At 45.8% G+C, this 15977-nt stretch overlaps 1 protein-coding gene across 1 annotated transcript; it reads left to right on the top strand.

Annotated features, from left to right (window-relative positions):
• The first annotated feature begins 758 nt into the window (after nucleotides 1–758).
• Nucleotides 759–15067, top strand: SLC20A1 (solute carrier family 20 member 1). Its single transcript, XM_056123595.1, has 10 exons — nucleotides 759–1125; nucleotides 1288–1428; nucleotides 1813–1898; nucleotides 5369–5465; nucleotides 8386–8505; nucleotides 9977–10249; nucleotides 10574–11132; nucleotides 11924–12109; nucleotides 12636–12720; nucleotides 14132–15067. Exons 1-10 carry the CDS (start codon nucleotides 774–776, stop codon nucleotides 14291–14293), a joined length of 2061 nt encoding a protein of 686 aa, XP_055979570.1. The 5' UTR covers nucleotides 759–773; the 3' UTR covers nucleotides 14294–15067.
• Nucleotides 15068–15977: the final 910 nt, after the last annotated feature.

Raw genomic sequence — 15977 nt, forward strand, 5'->3', positions numbered from 1 at the left:
GATGGCTGCCGGCGCGCGCGGCCGCTTCCCGCTTCCCGGCCGCTAAGGCGCCCCCGAGCCCGGAGCCGCCGGCGCCCCCGCCCCCGCCCCGAGGGACCCGCTCGTCTCCCGCTCGTCTCTCGCTCGGGCCCCCGCGTCCCTTCTGGTGAGTGATGGTGCCGTCGCGGCCTCGGCGGGCGCGGGGGGCCGGAGCGGGGCCGCGGCGCGCGCGGGAACCGTCCTTTTCCGGCCCTGGGCGGGCGGGCGGGCGGGCGCGCGCGGGCCCGGAGTTCCCGGCGCCACGTGCCAGCCCCGCCGCCTGCGCGCCGGGCCGCACCCCGCACCCTCACCCCGCACCCCGGCACCCCAGCACCCCGCCCGGGCCGCGCTGCCATTGTTATCTTTCTCCACCACCCCCCAGGATGAACTCGCGTCCTTTCTCTTCTCCGCCATGGAATTGCGCTCCGTGCTGCTAGCCCTCGCGAGCCCAAGGAATCGCAGACAACAGATGCCCAGACGCAGCAGCGTATAGCAGTAACTCACCGCCCCCACCTCCTCACTCACTCACGCCCCCCAACCAACCAACCCACCCACCAACCCACCCAGCTCGGTGTCTCGTGCCGCAGTTTACAGTATTTAATTTTTTTTTGTATAATAATATTATTTATTACAGCTGCTTTTTTTTTTTTTTTTCAAAAAAAAAAAACACCATACCTCATATTCTGTTTACACGCCTCGGAAAAGCCGCTCAGTAAATTCCCTTTCATTCAGTCAAGCACCACTTGCACGACAGCATGGCATCCACCACCGTGGCGACGCTGGTCGCCAGCACGATCGCCGCCACCGCCGCGGCTGCGGGCTCGGATAAGAACTATCTCTGGATGCTCATCCTGGGGTTCGTGATTGCGTTCGTCTTGGCCTTCTCGGTGGGGGCCAATGATGTGGCGAATTCGTTCGGGACCGCCGTGGGCTCCGGGGTCGTGACCCTGAAGCAAGCCTGCATCCTCGCCAGCATCTTCGAGACGGTGGGCTCGGTCCTGCTGGGGGCCAAGGTGAGCGAGACCATCAGGAAGGGCCTGATCGACGTGGAGATGTACAACGAGACCCACGGGCTGCTGATGGCGGGCTCCGTCAGTGCCATGTTTGGTGAGTGGGCTCGGGACAAGCCCTCCCCCCCCAGTGGCCTCGCGGTCACTGGCTAGCGTGGTCACTGGCGGGAACCTTTATCTCTCTTGCGAAGGTGCTTTTCCTTCGGCCCGGGTGGGGAGGCCGCCTCCCGTTTGCTTGACTAAGGCCAGGCTCTTGCAGGTTCTGCTGTGTGGCAGCTGGTGGCTTCCTTCTTGAAGCTTCCCATCTCCGGAACCCATTGTATTGTTGGCGCCACCATTGGTTTCTCCCTTGTGGCCCAGGGATCGAAGGGGGTCAAGTGGACTGAACTTGTGAAAATCGGTATGTGTCCCTCTACTTTTTTTCCCCCCGTTTATTTATTTACTTATTTATTTTTCAGGTTTTTTTTTGGTGGGGGGGGACACACACCCAGTGATGTCTAGGGCTTGCTGTTCACTCCGCTTCAGCATCAATCCTGGTGGGGCTCGGGGGCCATATGCAGAGCCCTGGGGGATCAGATCCAGTATGGTCCAGGGCCAGGCCAGTGCCTTGCCTGCTGTATTATCTCTCTGCCTGTATTTCATTTAGTGGCATTATGTTAGGAAGCATGTGTGGGGTTGAAAGGAGTGAAAGGCGAAAGGCTACAGGAGAACGCTGATATTTAAGATGGGTTCCCCCCCACTCCGATTTAACACCAGTTGACTTTCTTAATGTGTTCTATTCCAGTGATGTCTTGGTTTGTCTCCCCGCTGCTTTCTGGTATCATGTCTGGAATTTTATTCTTCCTTGTTCGTGCATTCATTCTCCGCAAGGTAATGTTTCCCTTCCCTTTTTTCTTGACCTTTTAATGAGTCACATTCAATGGTATTCAGACTAGGAGCGTTTTTTTGTGAATGTGAATGGTGGTAGGTATGTGGCTTTGGGAAGTTGGGAAAAAATTGTTTATTACGGCTGTTGTGTGCTGCTCTTACATGTTGCCTAGTTCTCCGAAAGGAGCAGGAAGGAAAGGAAAAGAAGCCGGAAAGAAAAACGGAATGGATTCGTATCTTTGGTGTGCCAAGAAAAAGGCTGGAGTCTGAAAAAATTTGCCTGTTTATTGAGTCTTTTAAGTTTATATAAGTCCAGTCTGTTTATACCAATTTGAATTGTATGCTTGGGGCTCATATGACGGACCCCTGTGTTTTTTCTCAGCAGCCAATTAAATGGAGTAGCTTGGGTCTCTGCAGTTATTTCCTCCTGAGGAGACTCAGCTTCTCACAGTGAGTTAACTGTGGTTTTTCAAGTAGGTATAAAGAACCAATAAAGGAGGTGTGTTGGTCTCTCCTGAATAAAAGTCAGATCCCCATTTAACTTCCTGCTCGTTTGGAATTGCCTTCTGGGAGGGCCCTGATACAAAGTTTTAAACTGACCCCAAAATAAAAGGGAACATCAAGGCATGTGTCATTGAACTGAATAAGAATAAATGGATTTTCCTCAGGAAACAGTTACTTTTCTGGAGCAGCTTTTAATGGTCTAGATTAAGTTACCAAAAATGCTTCTCAATTGTAGAAATCTGAGCAAAGGGAAGGTAGCTCGTACCTTAAGGGGATAAAGAGATGTTCTCACCACTTGTTTGGTCTCATTCTAAGATGCTCCAGGAAAAGATCTGTACTGCTTCTCTTCGTAAGTTCTCTTACTGGTGAAGTCATTCACTGATCACTCTTATATAGACACATTTTAGTAGTCTGTAGCTGTAGAGTAATTGGAAAACTTGAAATATCTGTAGCTTGATTAAATTTATGAGATCTTTAGTGTTTTTATTAAAGCCATGTAACTTGCTCTATGCGCACAAAGTAGGAGAATTAGCTTCTCTGTTACGGATACCAGCTTTGTAAAGGTTTGTAGTGGTCTGTGTTGATTGTTGGGAAGCAGATTGTTCTGGGAAAAAGTAAAAAAGTAAAGGCCCTCCCGTTGATCATCGATTTGCTGGAGCGGGCCCAGTAACATCTCCATTGGAGACTTTGTTGTTACTGTGTCTGGCATATCGAATACTCTCCGAGAGGGGCGGAGGAATCAGCGGGTAGGGCGTCTGCCTTGCACGCAGCCAACATGACCGACCCGAGTTCGATTCCTCCGCCCCTCTTGGAGAGCCCGGCAAGCTGCCGAGAGTATTCGATATGCCAGGCACAGTAACAATTGTTCTGGTATTGAGAGATTTTGTATTTCTCAAAAGAAACGTGTCCTTTTCTGGAGAGGGAAATGGTGGTGCTCTGGGGTGCGAGGAGGGATTCTCGGGTGCTCGGGTATTTGTACCTCCAGTTCCTGGGAAATTTTAAGTTATCTTACATTTTTGTCACTTTGGGGAGCCATTCCTGGCAGTGCTCAGGGTCTGCTCCTGACTCCCTTGTCGGGTCCCTCCTTGCTGTGCCAGGGTTTGAGCCCAGGCCCCTGCATACAAAGCATGCACTCCACCTGTCCTCTCACCAGCCCAAAAGTCATTTATGCTGGACCTCCCCAGTGGTGCGGGGTGGGGGGGCTCCCTGAATACTCAGGAGGCTGTGTGGTGCCAGGGAGTGCCCGGATATACACGAGGCATGTGCTCAGCCTCCTTCGCTGTCTCCCTGCCCGGGAGTCTCTTTTCAGTTTGGAATCCCATGAAGTCTATCTAGTCTGCCCACAGATAATTTTTTCAAAAGCAGGAACTTCTTACTCCTTGGAACAATCTGTCATATAGTGAGGGTGGGTATACGGCTCAGTGACAGCTTTCTCTTGCCTGGTCTGGCGCTGGGTTCAGTCCCTGCAACTGGCTCTGAGATAGTGGAGAGAGCTGTTACTGTTTATAGAATTGTTATGAAGACTCCCAGGAAGGATTTTTTTGATTCGTTGGAGAATTCGCTACAAGTTTATTCTTATGATTATTTACTGCATTATTTCTTTACTCCACTGAGCAGCACAGTGTGACCCCCTTCCCTCTGCCTCAATTAAATTGTGCCCTTCCTTTCAGCACTGTCTGCCGAATATTTCTTCTATTTTTTTGTTCTTTTTTTCACCATACCCAGCGATGCTCAGGGCTTATTCTTGGCTCTGCCTTCAAGGGTCACTCCTGGCAGGCTCAGTGGATGATACGGGGTGCTAGGCTTGGCTCCAAACCCTGGGTCCCATGCACTTTGCTGACTCCAGGGCCCCCTCCCCGAGTTTGTTTGTTTGTTTTTTGTTTTCCATTCCACACTCAGTGCTTGGGGTCATTTTGGGTAGTTCTCAGGGATCCTGTGCCAGGAATTGAACCCCAGGCCTCCTGTATACAAAGCATATACCTCCAGTCTGTTGAGAAAATTCCCTGTCCATTTACTTTTTCTGTGACATTGTTTAGTACTGTACATTATTCCTTATTAGCGTGGCACTGTCAGTTCTATGTAAGAGCAGGAACTTTGTCTCATTGATTCCTGTATTGCAGTGCCCAGGCTTACGCTAGGCACAATCTGTTGAACGAAGGATTGGCTACTGCACAGTGGGTTTTATCCTAAACCCTTGGGTAAATCATTAATTACGGCATTTATCATACGTCTAGATGATGTTGCATGTATATTTGTTTTAAATCTTTGAGGATATAAAGGGAGAAATAGTCTAATATCTGGGTCTGTTTTGTGTATTTTTTGGGGGGTTTTGGTGGTTTGGGCCACATCTTGTGCTCAGGGATTGCTGCTGGCTGTGCTGGGTGGTTGCTTGGGATGGTTTGTGGTGCACGGGACCAAACCAGATCCATATCCTGCATCTGAGGACAACAGTGCCTTAACCTCAGTTCCCTCTCCCCAGCCCCAAGTCTGTTTCTGCTCTCTTAAATTACATAGGACATCTACAGAGATCCTCTTGGGTTTCCTTTGACTGGATGTAGCAGATACTCGAGAAAGAACACTGGGTATTGAAAAGGATCATTTAGAACATTACCAGTGACTGGCATCAGTAGCCTCAGTTTGTAGATAACAAAAAACCCTCCTTTCTGGCCCCTCTCCCCCCCAAACCCGCAAGCTACACCTTGAGAAAGGTGCGGATGAGATTAACCTCAGTGTGGAGATGCCCTGGGAGCGCCAGGTTGGCCTGGCATTGTGATTTGTGAACCTGCTCTTTGGCACAGGTCTGTGGAAATAGGTTAATGTTAACATGGTTTGAGCCACGCTGTGTGCTTCCGCAGAGTAGTCCTGCTCCTCCTGGGCGCCTGCACGCAGAGCCCGTTCTTGGCTGGCTGAGCTGGGTGCTTGACCTCAGCCCTCACAGCTTTTAAGGTATTGATCTTAATATTTTACAGGCAGATCCCGTTCCTAATGGTTTGCGAGCTTTGCCAGTTTTCTATGCCTGCACAATTGGAATTAACCTCTTTTCCATCATGTATACTGGAGCACCATGTAAGTACATACGAAAATATTTAAATGTGAATTTAAAGTTGTTTATAAAACTTGCATTAAATGCCCAATTTACCCCTTTTTGCTTTACAGGGCTGAAATCTCCTAGAAGGTGACTGGCCTGCGCCCATTTCAGAAGGCTGCAGGCTAGTGTATGCTGAGTTAATCTAGATAGCTTTTCAACCAAAGAGACCTGCTCAGATTCTAAATCACTACAGACCTTTTACTCTTTAGTCTTCACAGGATCCACCGATAATTTTCTCCCTCCCTTTCTCCTATCTTGCTAAAAATACTGGAATTGATGCTGATCTCCACTACTGGCTACTGAAGAGTCATTAGTTATATTATTGGTCTTCAATAACTAGTCATTTAGGACTGGTTTACCGGATATTCTTTTTTTTTTTTTTTACCTCCTAAGTGGAGCTACTTTTGTTGCTCCGTGCTAAGTTTACTCCCCTGAATCTGCTTGAATGAGAAGAGTTGGGATTTTTAACACCTGGCCTCTTAAGTGCACTTGGAAGAAGGATTCATGCAGCTAAGAGGAAAAATAATCTGTGAGAATCTGAGATTGAAATGTTGATTGCTTTTACCATGGGACTCAAAGTATGGATTAAATTATGATAGTACATGTTTAATTTAGCAACGGAAAGAGGGTTGGTAACCTGTAACTTGTTAGGCCCATTGCCCTTTTGGTTTAGAACATAGGTAAATTCAAATTGTGACTAAATTTCATGTATATTTTACTTAGATCACTTCAGAGTTGACAGCAGGGTTACTGTTGTGACTTGATCAGTTTGCTGTCTAGGTTCATTTGACTTGGTGGTCTTTGATCAAATTGGTGGTTTTCAGTCTTTGGCTGACATACTGGAAGAAATATATTGTACATTGCTGCCCAGGCCACCTCCTTATGCAGAGGGAGAGAGGAAAGGATAACTGGAATCTTGAGCTACTTGACCTGACTGCATTGTGTACTCATGTTTTCGAATACTTTTTTTTTTTTAAGCAAATAATGCTTGTTATTGCTCGCTAAATTGGTTTAATTTCTGACTAATGAATTAGAAGTGGCTTCTTAAACCTCACTGAAGTGTGTCACTGACTGAAAATGGAGCTAGCTAAGTATTTTTAATTTTGCCTTTATTTTTTTTGAATAACCAGGAGAGAAAATGGGCAATTTTATGAGAATATTGATTTTACTTAGGTGATGCCAGACTTAAATGATGCAAGCAGAGGAAAACTTGCGTGCTTTTTCCATTCTGTTTTAAATTTGGTTCTTTGTGCTAAATTTAAGTCCCCCATGGGATTTTCTTTAATGCATTCATTTATGTGGTGTCAGCAAAGCACGTAATTCAGTGAAGTTAGAAACTTAAATTTTCGATCATTTTGGAAAAGGCACCGTGGTTATTTTCTGTCTGTGGATCATTGCAAGAAAAAGTCGTTTCCCTTTTGATTCAGAACATAGGTAAATATAAGTTGTGATTGAATTTCATGTATATTTTACTTTGATCACGTGATCAGAATATACTATAGGAATGAAAAGGAAGATAGTCCCTGGAAATTAAGCTTGTTGTTTTGTTGTGTGTGGGTGGGTGTTGGGCCTCACTTGGCTGCTCAGGGATCACTCCTGGCAATCTTCCGGGTTGCTAAATTCGAACTGGGGTCAGCACCTTAATCGCCGTGGTTTCTCTCTGGTTACCCGAAGTTTTCAAAGAAAAGGAACCTCAATTAAAACAAATTTTTGATCTTTGTGTTTGGGCCACACCCAGCAGTGCTCAGAACTTTCTCCTGGTTCTGTGCTCTTCTCTTGGCGGGACTCAGGTGACTATAGCCTGCTGGGGATGGAACTTGAGTGGGCCAGGTGCAAAGCAAGTGCCCTGCCTGTAGGCCAATTGCTTTGGCCTGAGGAACCTCAGTTTAAAGAGGTAATGTGTGTCTATTTATTTTTGCCCCCCAGTGGTGCAAGAACTATTCTTAGGGTTTTGCTTGGGTCACTTTTGGAGGTACTCGGCACCATCCTGTTGGTAGTGCCAGGGATCAAACCCAGGCCTCCCCCATGCAAAGTTTGTGCTCCGCCTGTTGAACCATCTCTCGAGCCCCCACCCTTCTTTAAGTGCGGAACAGAATTCCCTTTTAAGAATATTTAATTCAGGGAGCAATAAAAGTTCTATAAGTAGTTGAATTCTTAATAAGTACAAGCAAGGCAACCACAAATAACTATTCTCGGAAAACTCTTATTTAACTTTCATGTTTAAATAAGATTCTTTGTTTCTGTCAATTAGGCTTAGTGGCTGGTAGTCTGTTGACGTTGAAATAAGCAGGTTGCTTACTTTACAATTTTGAGTTCTGTGGAAGTCACGCTAAATATGTTAGTGAATTTACACTGAAATGTTTTTAAAGTATTATCTTTGAATAGGCGCTAGTCTCATTTTCTGTGTCTAAGTTTTGATCCTTAAATTGTTAAAAGATTTTACTGGGGGCTAAATGCAATGGCTTGTGTCCTAATTCCCACAGAATTTTATCCGTATGACAAATGTGATGACTGGGATACATCCCTTTTTTAACATTAAAGTCTATCTCATCTGCGAGCACCCATCTTTTTCATAGCTAGCCGCAGATTCTCAGTGCAGTTGTTCTTGCTGTCTTCAGAGCAAGGAAGCAAAACGAGCAGGTGAAGGAGCTTGGAGTCTTCAGTCTGGCAGTGTCTCGGTGTGGGGGCTGGTGGGTCTGGGATTCAGATGACTTGTCGAATTTTTCTCCCAACTCTGACCGCAGCAGCACAGTGAATCCTGTGAACCAGAGACTGATAGCAGCTATACAGGGTGATGGGCTGGCTTGGGCATCCCCAGAGTCTCTTGAGGAGGGTTTACACGTGATTACAGGGGGCAGTTGCCCTGGGGTTTTCAAGATGCACCATTTTATCTCCTAGTGCTGGGCTTTGACAAACTCCCTCTGTGGGGTACCATCCTCATCTCGGTGGGATGTGCCGTTTTCTGTGCCCTTATCGTCTGGTTCTTTGTATGTCCCAGGATGAAGAGAAAAATTGAACGTAAGTAACAAATGATAACAGAACTCTTAAGTAAAATTGTGCTTTTTTTTCTGTCTCACTGGGCTACCTAGAAAAACCATTTAGATTGATGGGTGGTAAAAATCAAAGACTGTAAATGTAAATTTGCGAGTATGTGTTTATGGTCCAGACTGTTCTTGCTGCAGTGGACCATGGCTTTAATTGTATTCTACGTATGCTATGGAGAGGTGGGTAGGGATGCCCCCGTCGGCCAAGGAAAGAGTTTTATTTATGAAATTGTGGGAAGTGGGTGAGAGTGAGATAAGACCTTGAAGTAAAGGAAACAAAGTTAAAGGGAGATAAGTCCCATTGCTGAGATAGGAACAGTAGGGAGGCCCCAGGAGAGCAGGGATGCAGGTGGCTCCTGGGCTGAAAGCATGATCCCCAGGTTAAACTACACCCTTTGATCACAGCCAGTGCCGTGTTCGATGAACACAGTGAAATGTTGATTTCTTGCCTAGTGTTCTGCCAACTGTTTCTCCCATTTCAAACTCAAAATCTGACTTGAGCTTTGGTTAATTCTCAAAACTCAACAAATAATAGAGGTCAACATTTTCAAGGCTCCTCACCTTCCTGGCTGTAGTCTTAGAATCTATTATGCCCTTTTCCCTGCACACACTCAGTTGGCGATGGAGGTGGTTCCTTAGACTCTAGGAGATGCGCAGACTGCAGCAGCTTCTGGAAGATGCTGCGTCATGCAGCCTAGCGAGGCCCTGTGCTGCTGTGCCAGGCACTCAGTGGGCAGAGGCTTTAGCTATCTGACTTGGTTTGTTTCCCTGTCTGGGCAAGAAGAGACCGGTCTTGCTAATGTTTTATATACTGGTCTCTATTTAGCTGGATCTTGAAAGAATAGGGAAGCGTAACTGGCCTGGACACCATAGGCAGGAAATCATTCCTACCTGCCTATGAAATGTAGGGTTGTAAGTTAGAACTCTGAGGGGTATCTCTTGGTTTTATTGATACGGGAATAAAAGTCTTTTTTTAATTGCCTGCATTGAGAGGTGTAATTTTTGAGCTCAGAACTGGCTTGTTTGAATTTTCATTAACATAAAACTTGTACATGAATATACATCAGATCTTGCAAAAGCCCAAAATACTTTTTGTTTTGGATCTGTACTCGGAAGTGCTGAGGCCCCTTGTGGTAGCAGGGCTGGAAAGAGGACTCTGAACACAAGCTCCCGTATTTCCAGTCCAGCTCTTAGAACCACCTCTCCAGCCTTAATGTTTTCTGCTGAAAAGTTTGCAACCTCTGATATGCAGGGTGTTCTGCATCTGAAGAAAGTGAGATAAGGCTTTTGAAATAGACAGGGCCATTAATCCCGAATTGTCATGGAAATTTACATTTGTACTATGTACTTGGAGATAATTTATTTTTTTTGAAGTGGGGACAGGGGAGATGTGGGAAAAGTTGGTTTGGCTGGAACCAAACAACCCCAACCCCCTTCTTTTCTAGGAGAAATAAAGTCTAGTCCCTCTGAAAGCCCATTAATGGAAAAAAAGAACAATTTAAAAGAAGACCACGAGGAAACCAAGTTAACTCTCTGTGACTTGGAAACCAAGAGCCCTGCTTCTGAGGGCGGGTCTGCTGAGGCGCCCCCTCTGCGGGCTGTGGTGGAGGAGAGAACAGTGTCCTTCAAGCTCGGAGACTTGGAGGAGGCTCCAGAGCAGGAGAGGCTTTCTAGCGTGGACCTGAAAGAGGAAACCAGCATAGATGGTGCCATGAACGGTGAGTGGGGTTCCCTGGGTGGGTGGGGAGTGCCCCTGGCCGCCATGTTCCTTCTGAGGAGCTTCATGAGTTGGACCCGGTGCATTCTGCTACTCTTTTTTTTTTTTTTTCCTTTTTTGGGTCACACCTGGTGATGCACAGGGGTTACTCCTGGCTCTGCACTCAGGAATTACTCCTGACGGTGCTCAGGGGTCCATATGGGATGCTGGGAAACGAACCTGGGTCGGCCGCGTGCAAGGCCAACGCCCTACCCGCTGTGCTATTGCTCCAGCCCCCATTCTGCTCCTCTTGGGCACCACTGATGCCCTCTTGGTTCCTGACCAGGTGCAGTGCAGTTGCCGAATGGGAACCTCATTCAGTTCAATCAGGCCGTCAGTAACCAGATCAACTCCAGTGGCCACTATCAGTATCACACCGTGCATAAAGATTCTGGCTTGTACAAAGAGCTGCTCCACAAGCTGCATCTTGCCAAGGTGGGAGACTGCATGGGGGACTCTGGTGACAAACCCTTGCGACGTAACAACAGCTACACCTCCTATACCATGGCTATCTGTGGCATGCCACTGGATTCATTCCGTGCCAAAGAAGGTGAGCAGAAAGGTGACGAGATGGAGAAGCTGACATGGCCCAATGCAGACAGCAAGAAACGCATCCGCATGGACAGTTACACCAGCTACTGCAATGCTGTGTCTGATACTCACTCAGCCTCTGAGATGGACATGAGCGTCAAGACAGAGATGAGTCTGGCTGACAGGAAAGGGAGCAGCGGCTCCCTGGAAGAATGGTCTGACCAGGACAAACCAGAAGTCTCCCTCCTTTTCCAGTTCCTGCAGATCCTCACAGCCTGCTTCGGGTCATTTGCCCACGGTGGAAATGACGTCAGGTCAGTTGACTGCCTCTTGGTGTCACTCATTTTGTTCTCACGCTGCATGTCCCTTCTTTGAGGCTGTGATGTGGCTGTAGTACTTAGACTGCCAGTAGGGACACTACGTCATCTAGAGCAATCACTAAACTTACTTGTCCTGCTACCCCCTTGTCAGGAAAAACAAAGGCCGCTGTCCCCTGGAAATTGAGCTTTTTGGGAGAGGGAACCACACTGGACCACACTCGGGGATCTCTCTAGGCAGGGCTCTGGGCACCATATGGGGTGCCGGGGATCTAACCTGGGTAGCTGCGTGCAAGACAAGTGCCTTGCCTGCTGTGCTCACCCTCTGGTCCAGGAAATCCACTTTTTTAGGTGAACAAACCGCCTCACCTCCAGTTGCACCTAAGGCTGTTTACCTCTTTTCTTCCTACCCCTGATAATTTAAGAATTACTCAGCACTTCCAGGAATTTCCCCAAATTCCACTGATCTGATGAGGTAATAGCTATTGACTTAAGAGTAAGATTATTTCAATTACTGCTGTATGATGAATTAGATTGATCTAATTTTTTTTTTTGTGGTCCACAACCTGTTCAGTGAAACTTCAGTTGCTTTAGACCTTGTTTAGGGACAGAGGTCAACAAACATGGTGTGCTCCTAAGATCAGATCTCGGTTTTTCTGTGTAATGTGAAATTTCATTTATTTCTTTTTTCGGGGAAAGGGCTCATTTGCCACATTCACTTGAAAGTTCAACCTTGCCAGGTCTAATTCAGTCTGGAAAGTCATCTTTGCCCTCCTTTTTCCTTCCAGCAATGCCATTGGTCCTCTGGTTGCTTTGTATCTGATTTATCACACTCAAGATGTTTCTTCCAAAGTGGCGACACCCATATGGCTTCTGCTGTTTGGCGGTGCTGGTATCTGCATTGGTCTGTGGGTTTGGGGAAGGAGAGTTATCCAGACCATGGGGAAAGATCTAACCCCAATCACACCCTCAAGGTAAGTTTGGTAAAGCAGGTCTTAGGTTAATGCTTATTTTCTTAGGAGACATAAGTATACATTGTGTGGCCTCTTAAAGCATTCTCTAGACTGTTCTATAAGTTTATTGTTGGTATAAATCCTTTAGTTTGTACTTGTCTGTCCCTTACAAAGGCTCTTTAGCCCCATTGTCTTTTTTTTTTTTAGACCAAATAATTGAGAAAGCTGTGTGTTAAAATTGAATTACTAAATCCATGTACTTTGTCATGGGACGTACTTTGCTTGGGATCTAATACTAGTCTTTGTCAAATTTTTCAAAGTTAAATTGCAAAGTATATTATCAGATTTCTGGAAAACTTAAAAATTGAATGTTAAAGGGGAATAAATATGATGTGGCAAAGTGGGATTCAGGAGTTAAACCTATTAAGGATGTGGTGAAATGTTCACTGAGTAAGCCAAAGCACGACTGACTGGATCTGAGGTAGTGTTAGCGGGTCACAGATACCACGTTCCTCTCTGACAAGTTGTCATCTCTTTGTGTCTACAGTGGCTTCAGTATTGAGCTGGCATCTGCCCTTACTGTGGTGATTGCATCCAATATTGGTCTTCCCATAAGTACTACACATTGTAAAGTAAGTGTGAGCTGTTCAGACACGGTGATTTACACTGTGGTTGGCGTTTCAGGAACACAGTGCTGCTCTGCCACACTGACCATCAGAGTGTTGGCATCCCTTCACAGCTGTTGCCAGGTTCCCTCCCACCCAACCTCTCCACCTAGCACATCCTGTTCTGCAGGGTATCTTTTGTTGTAGTAATAATATGCTTGTTTGACTTGGGTTAAGAAAATTTACCATTTTCCCAAGGGATGTGAGGGATTGTAAAGTGCTGGTAGGGTGCTTGCCTTGTAAGTGGCTGACCCAGGTTTGATCCCTAAGCATAGAGCCAGGAGTAAATTCTGAGCACTGCTGGGTGTGGCCAAAAAAAAAATAGTATGTAATTGGAGTTTTGAAGAATCATAAATTCAGAATAAATTAAAGTAAAAAACCTACTTTGCATGTGATGTCTGTGGTTTAGTCCTTGGTATCACAGGAGGGAAAAGAAAGTAAAGGCTTGGGGCCAGGATGATAATATAGAAGATAGGATGTTTGCCTTGCCTGTGGCTGACTCGGGTTTGATCTCTGGCATTCTATGTTGTCCTCTGAGCATTGCCAGGAGTGATTGATTCCTGGGTGCAGAGCTAGGAATAACCCCTGAGCATCCTGAGCATCACTGGGTGTGACCCAAAAAAGAAGGAAAATCTTAATTGGTTAAGCAGTTCGGCTATATTCCCAAATGATGCCAGAGTCCTTGTGTGCAGAGCTAGCATATATATCTCTCTGGGACTTGATGAACAGTTGAAAGGCATTTTATGTATTGAATTCTAAGATTACTTTATGGCCATACAGTAACTATTGGAAAAGGAAGAAATGAATACTCCCAGGAATTCAAGTTATGGATTAGCTTCTCTAGAATCTCTCCCCCTAACTATTTGGGATAATTGATCTAGATAGAACTTTGGGACCTAAACCTTAATAATTTGATTTTCTTTTGTTAATGAAATTATTACTAATGTTCTTTTTTCCTTTCTTTTTATATTTTGGGGGGGGGTCACACCCAATAATGCTCAGGGCTTACTCCTGGCTCTGCACTCAGGAATTACTCCTGGCAGTGCCTGGGGGACCAAATGGGATGCCGGGGATTGAATCCTGGTTGGCCTCATGCAAGGCAAACAGCCAACCTGCTATACTGTCATCACTCCAGTCCCGTAATGTTCTTCATTATTAAAGTAACTTATTAGCTCAGACGGGAAAAAGAAAGTGTTCATCACATCATAGTTTGATTTGTGACTAGATCTAATGAATGGAATTTCGTAGTGCCTCTATTTCCTGAGCAGTCTCTTTCATGTGACCCGGTGTCATATAGCAGTTGGGGGCTTCTGGGCTCTGTTTACACCAGTGACAATTTAATCACCAGTTTTCTTTCCCCCTCTCACCTCTCTCTTAGGTGGGCTCTGTTGTGTCTGTTGGCTGGCTCCGATCCAAAAAGGCTGTTGACTGGCGACTCTTCCGCAACATTTTTATGGCCTGGTTTGTCACAGTCCCCATTTCTGGTATTATCAGCGCTGCTATTATGGCCATCTTCATGTACGTCATCCATGTCGAGTGAAGCTTGGAGTTTCAAGTGTCTGGGACCACCATGCACATTCCCTCTCCTCTGAAGAAGGATCACAGTATTACCGAAGGCTGACAGGAGCTGTTCAAGTTGGGGAGCTGCAGGAGGGAAGTGTCATTTGTGCTATACTTGCTTTTGTGCTAAATATGACTTGTCTCAAAATTAGCTCTGTAAAATAGCTGGGTCTCCCCTGATTCCTGTCGAGGCCCCTTTCCTCCCGGGCTGTGAATTCCTGTACATATTTCTCTACTTTTTGTATCAGGCTTCAATTCCATTATATTCTAATGTTGTCTACTGAAGATAAAGTGATTTTTTTCCCCCCCCCATTTTCGACAACCATACAGAGCCCTTGACCGATTGCGCTCTCCCTTCTCCCTGGGTTCACCAGCTTCTGCCCTCAGTGCACAGGGACTTCACAGCAAATGTGACTGAAGCTTTCCTGAGTGTCCCCCACAGAAACAGTCGTCTGTGCTCTGCCTTCTGTTGGCACTGGCAGGCTGGATTGCATATGTGGGATGTTCTTAAGGGTTCTGTGGATGCAGTGAAAATTTAAGTTAGTAGTAACTTCTTTGCAAACATTTCATTGACTTACTGCTAAGAAGAAGGAAAAAGCCTTCTGCCAATCATGGTTATTTCTTGAAGATTGCTGGCATTGTGGGATGGATGAATGAAGTGGAATTTGATCTTTGGGCAACTTACATGGGATAGCCTTTCATGTTCATCTGTCTACCTCTTAACTGAATAAAAAGGCCTACAATTTTTAGAAAACTTGTTCTCGTGGTTTTTGTTCATATTTGAAAAATACAGGTTTCTGGGTGTTATGTCATTGTTAGCAGACTAAGACAAAGAAGTGAACCACCATCTAACCTGAAGCAGCCCACACATCTCCCTAGGTAAATTTTTTATTTAATAGGTTTGGGAACCACACCTAGAAGTGTTCAGGGTTTCACCCAGGAGTCCTGAATGCAAAGCATGAGCTCCAGCCCTTTGACTGCCTCCTAGCTTCTCCACATTACACAGCTTGTGATCCAGAATCCATAGGTTGTTACTCCGTGTGGGCTGTTGTATTAGTTTTGCAGTTTCCCTGGGCAAACCAAAGTCATTTCCCCCACCATACCTCCAACCCTACACCCACCTTGCCTAGTACTCTCCAGACCTCTCCACCTGTTGTCTTTTTAACCTTTTAATCAGAACAGTATAGTGTAACCCTGCTTTGCCAACTAGGCTGATGGTTTCTGTTCTGAGTTCATTTTAGGAGAATGTTTTTAGAAGCCAGTCTGCAACAAGAATAAGTTTATGGCTATATTGATCCAGACCTAAAATTAGATTACTGTTTTGGTCCAGGTCTTTCGTCTTTTTTTTTTCTTCTTTTTGGGTCACTCCCGGCTTTGCACAGGGGTTGCTCCTAGCTTTGCACTCAGAAATTACTCCTGGCAGAGCTTGGGAGTACTAGACGGATGGTGGGAATTGAACCTGGATTGGCCGTGTGCAAGGCAAACATCCTACCTGCTGTACTAACGCTGCAGCCCCGTTGTTATCAGTTTTAATGGTCATAAACTGAATAGACACACAAATATGCTATTTGATATTAAAACATTGTGCTAGGCTTTTTATGTATCTTTAATGCTCAAGAGCTTTATAGTGATGTGAAATGATATTGTGGTTTTGATCTGCAGAT

Source organism: Sorex fumeus, unplaced genomic scaffold (assembly GCF_029834395.1).
Source record: "Sorex fumeus unplaced genomic scaffold, SorFum_2.1 ptg000006l, whole genome shotgun sequence".
Lineage (NCBI taxonomy): Eukaryota > Metazoa > Chordata > Mammalia > Eulipotyphla > Soricidae > Sorex > Sorex fumeus.